Source organism: Natrix helvetica, assembly GCF_964273705.1.
Source record: "Natrix helvetica genome assembly, chromosome: 3".
NCBI classification, from domain to species: Eukaryota; Metazoa; Chordata; class Lepidosauria; order Squamata; family Natricidae; genus Natrix; species Natrix helvetica.
Window position 1 is genome coordinate 174489986 of NC_138549.1, and position 5000 is coordinate 174494985.

The 5000-nt window shown below is 45.7% G+C and overlaps 1 protein-coding gene across 1 annotated transcript in view; it reads right to left on the reverse strand.

Moving 5' to 3' along the window:
- Window positions 1-2700: 2700 nt before the first annotated feature.
- Window positions 2701-5000, reverse strand: part of LOC309390447 (signal-regulatory protein beta-1-like) — a 14393-nt gene continuing 12093 nt past the window's right edge. Inside the window, exons 5-6 of the mRNA XM_081949799.1 lie at window positions 3768-3810; window positions 2701-3040 (exon numbers count right to left, since the gene is read on the reverse strand). Coding sequence (XP_081805925.1) covers window positions 2879-3040; window positions 3768-3810 — 205 coding nt within the window. The 3' untranslated portion in view covers window positions 2701-2878. The remainder of the gene's footprint in view (window positions 3041-3767; window positions 3811-5000) is intronic.

Consider the following 5000-nt stretch of genomic DNA (forward strand, 5'->3'; position numbering starts at 1 on the left):
TGCAAGAAAATATTTTAAATTTCCTCAATTGATTCAAATCTCTCTCTCTCTCTCTCTCTCTCTCTCTCTCTCTCTCTCCCTCCCTCTCTCTCCCTCCCTCCCTCTCCCTCTCTCTCTCTCTCTCCCTCCCACTCTCCCTCACTCTCCCTCTCCCTTCTCCCTCTCTCCCCCTCCCTCCCTCCCACTCTCCCTCACTCTCCCTCTCCCTTCTCCCTCTCTCCCCCTCCCTCCCTCTCCCTCGCTCTCTCCCCCCTCCCTCCCCCTCCCTCCCTCCCTCTCCCTCTCCCTCCCTCTCCCTCCTTCTCCCTCTCTCTCTCTTGCCCCCCTCCCTCCCTCCCTCTCCCTCTCCCTCTCCCCCCTCTCTCTCATCCCCCTCCCTCCCTCTCTCTCCCTCCCTCTCCCTCTCTCTCTCTCTCCCTCCCACTCTCCCTCACTCTCTCTCTCCCTTCTCCCTCTCTCCCCCTCCCTCCCTCCCACTCTCCCTCACTCTCCCTCTCCCTTCTCCCTCTCTCCCCCTCCCTCCCTCTCCCTCGCTCTCTCCCCCCTCCCTCCCCCTCCCTCCCTCCATCTCCCTCTCCCTCCCTCTCTCTCCCTCCCTCTCCCTCTCTCTCTCTTGCCCCCCTCCCTCCCTCCCTCTCCCTCTCCCTCTCCCCCCTCTCTCTCATCCCCCTCCCTCCCTCTCTCTCCCTCCCTCTCCCTCTCTCTCCCCCTCCCTCCCTCCATCTCCCTCTCCCTCCCTCCCTCTCCCTCCCTCTCTCTCCCTCTCTCTCCTTCCATCCCTCTCCCTCTCCCTCTCCCTCTCCCTCTCCCTCTCCCTCTCCCTCTTTCTCTCTCTCTCTCTCGTCCCCCTTTGGTCTTTTCTATTTTCAGAGCATCGCACCACACTTGCGGCCTTGAAAAACCCGGCTTCCTCCTGCAGGAACAGCAGGAAGCCTTCCACACGATTGCATTTGGCATAAATGAAATGTATCACAATTTATTGAGATATACTCTGACAGTGGAAGAATCAATCTGGCCCAATAATGGGGAAAAGAAACATAATAAGAAACATTCCCCAATAATGGGGGAAAAAAAACATTTCAGTGGCTTGATTGGGAGATAAGAGTGGAGAATGGAAAATATCTATTTGTGTAGATTTTCACGGGTGTAGGTATGCTGGCCTTGTTGTATTCGGGTCTTTTCCCATGTAAGATTGAGATTGTCTTGGCAACGTTTCAGCGAGGTCTCACTCTCCGTCTTCAGGCTGGGTATCCCAACATCATCCACACAGCAGGCCTATTTCGTAAGTGGGTAGGTTGCCCTGTCATATCTTAGCGGCAGAGACCAGCCGTAGGGCAGAAGACTTTAAAAATGGCCTTTAGACATTCCCCGAGGCTCCTTCCCGCGCCTCCTCCTCCTCCTCCTTTCGTCTTTTGAAGTGTTTACATTTAGCGGAGAGTGGAAGGCAGGTGTCTTGCAGAAAAACAACAAGATAAATAGAAATAATGGAAGGCATCTGTCTGGAGTTCAAGGCATTTTATCATGAGCAACCTCTTCTCTGCCTGGAAATGAAGACCCGTTTCTGTTTCTCTCTGTTTTGCAAGCGGGAACCTTGGTGGACTTCTGTTCATTACATTTTGAGCATGTTTTTCAAAGTATCGCCTAGTCTTCTTGTAGTAACTTCAGCAACCTGTCCACGTACAGGCGGTCTTGGACGTACTGCCATTCGTTAAGCGACTGTTTTCAACGCCGCTGGAAAAAAGTGAGCTACGACTAGTCCTCGTGCTTATGACCATTGCCGCATTCCCCACCATCATAGGATCGAAGTTTGGGTGATTGACACCTGGCATGTATTTATGACGGCTGCAACGTGATTTTTGAGACCTTCCCAGATCATCTTCCAACAAGCAGAATCAAGGGGGGGAGGGAGCCAGATTCACTTAATGACCAGGCGATTCACTTAACAAGTGGTGTGATTTGCTTAATAACCATGGCTAAAAAATAAGGAAATTGGGGGTGGCTTATTCATTCATTCGTTCATTCATTTATCAAACTTCTATGCCGCCCATCTCACCAAAGGCAACTCTTAACTTTACAATTGCTTTGTTTAGCAATGGACATTCTGCCCCCCCTCCACTGTCGTAAGTCGAGGACTACCAGTAGTTTCTGTGAAGTGGAAATATACAGCCCTATTAAGACTTGGGTGTGCTTTGGTGCATATTTCTGCCAATATCTGCATAGGGTGTTTCCATTTTTCCTCCTCAAATGTACACAGATTTTAACAGTGCCCTTTAACAGAATAGCAGAATAACAGAGTTCAAGGGGACCTTGGAGGTCTTCTAGTCCCACCCCCTGTTCAAACAGGAGACTCTGTACCACACCAGACAAATAGTTGTTAATCTCTTCTTTAAAACCTCCAGTGCTGGAGAATTCACAACTTCTGGAGGCAAGTTGTGCCACTGATTAATTGTTCTGTCGGGAAATTCCTCCTTAGTTCTAGGTTGCTTCCCTCCTTGATTAGTTTCCATCTATTGCTTCTTGTCCTACCCTCAGGTGCTTTGGAAAATAGGTTGACCCCCTCTTCTTTGGGGCAGCCCCTCCAATATTGGAAGACTGCGATCACATCACCCCCTCCCTGGTCCTTCTTTTCGTTAAATCAGACATGCCCGATTCCTGCAACCGTTCTACATATGTTTCGGTCCATTGCATTTTATACCATCTGTATTTTATTATAATGTTGTACAACCATTTTGAGGTGCCCGTTTTACAAATATCAGCATTGAGAATCAGGTGAAATTCTGAAGTCCTATTTCTGTTTGGCTCAGAAATGCAAAATGTGCATTGTAACAATTTTGAAGTTCCTGTGCGAAGCAACCACAATCTCGCCTCCATTTTTCGGTCACAATTCCAGGCGGTGAAAAGTTCCTTTGTCTGCGGCCCCGCTTGGCACCCCCTTAATGGTAGCATATTCCGAGGCCCCTTCCGAATTGATTTTCCTAGGAATCTGTGATCCCCTGGGGCCTTTCAGGTCAGCGTAGACAATATCTTTATTCCCAGAAGTCTGGAATAAAAGCAAGAACGAGCCGTTGGGTTGGGATGTTTAAACCCGAATAATTGCACAACCGCAATGGGTCTAAACGGGTACAAAAGGAGCGCATCTTTCTGGAGACTCAGAATACAACAAGCGATAAACTAACACGGCCGCCTCCACACACAACCCAAACCACATGAACTGAGACAAACCCTAATTATTTGCAGAGATGGTTTTTTTTTTTTTGTAGTACTTAAAGGGCTGGTCTAGAAACCAGGAGACTGTGAGTTCTAGTCCTGCCTTAGGCATGAACGCTGGCTGGGATGTCTTTGGGCCAAACTCCAGGAGATTTGAAGTTCTAGTTCTACCTTAGGCATAAATACTATCTGGGTGATTTGGGGCCAATCACCAGGAGACTGTGAGTTCTAGTACTGCCTTAGGCATGAACGCTGGCTGGGTGACTTTGGGCCAATCACTAGGCGTTGGTGAGTTCCAGTCCTGCCTTAGGCATGAATACTGTCATGACCGTTGCAGCATCCCTGTGATCACATGATCCAAATTCAGGTCCTTGGCAATTGACTCATATTTATGAAAAGTCAATTGCCAAGGACCTGAATTTGGATCATGTGATCACAGGGATGCTGCAACGGTCAGGAGTCATTTTTTTCAGTGCTGTTGTAACATTGAACAGTCACTAAATGAACGGCTGTAAGTCGAGGACTGCCTGTAATTTTAAAAGTAACTTTATCACACTTACCGGCTTAGAAGGTTGTTGTTTTTCTGGAAAAATAAAGTCAGACCTGAAGGGAAAAAATGCAGAGATTAAGAAATCCCATGACCATTTATTTTATTTTACAATACAATACAATAGCAGAGTTGGAAGGGACCTTGGAGGTCTTCTAGTCCAACCCCCTGCCTAGGCAGGAAACCCTATACCGTTCCAGACAAATGGCTATCCAACATCTTCTTAAAGACTTCCAGTGTTGGGGCATTCACAACTTCTGGAGGCAACTTCTGTTCCACTGATTAATTGTTCTAACTGTCAGGAAATTTCTCCTCAGTTCTAAGTTGCTTCTCTCCTTGATTAGTTTCCACCCATTGCTTCTTGTTCTGCCCTCAGGTGCCTTGGAGAATAGCTTGACTCCCTCTTCTTTGTGGCAACCCCTGAGATATTGGAAGACTGCTAGCATGTCTCCCCTGGTCCTTCTTTCTTTGATTCATTTATTTTAATTTATTCATTTATTTTATTTTATATTTTATTTTACTTTGCTTTATTCTACAATAATCTATTCTATTCTACCTATTCTATTCTATTCTATTCTATTCTATTCCTATTCTATTCCTATTCTATTCCTATTCTATTCCTATTCCTTTTTCCATTCCATTCTATTCTATTTGACTTTATTTTGTTTTGCTTTATTTTATTTTATATTATATTTTTATATAGATATATTATATTTATATTATACATTATATTTCTTATTTAGAGACCTCCGATCTCCCCCACAGAGGGATTCTGGGGTATTTCCAAATAATATATTAAGGCATAGAAAACAGTATATAACATTCAAGCCGCGTTTCCTCAATTATCGGACTGACTTGGCAACTGAGCTGTCTCTCTCCTGACTCCCTTGCCTCAAATTCTATTTATTGATCAAAAATGTTAACAACAACAAAAACAACATGTTGAATATTTCAGCAACGGCTTGCAGACCTCGTGGACGACCTCGAAATCAATGTTTTCACACAATAAATGGCAGGAAAGGGGGAAAAAAAATAATAGCAGCAGTTCTTGGTTTTATCTTGGATTGGCTTAACGCTGTGAGAGGGAAATAAACTGAATTGTGTCATCTGAATTTAAGATTTATTTTTTCTAGAAAGCTTTCCGGGACCTTCATGAGGACTAGAAACGTGCTTTCAAAACTGAGAGGGGCGAGGATTTTAATTCTGCACATGTGGGACGGGTGTAACAAAGTCTGCAGTTGCTATT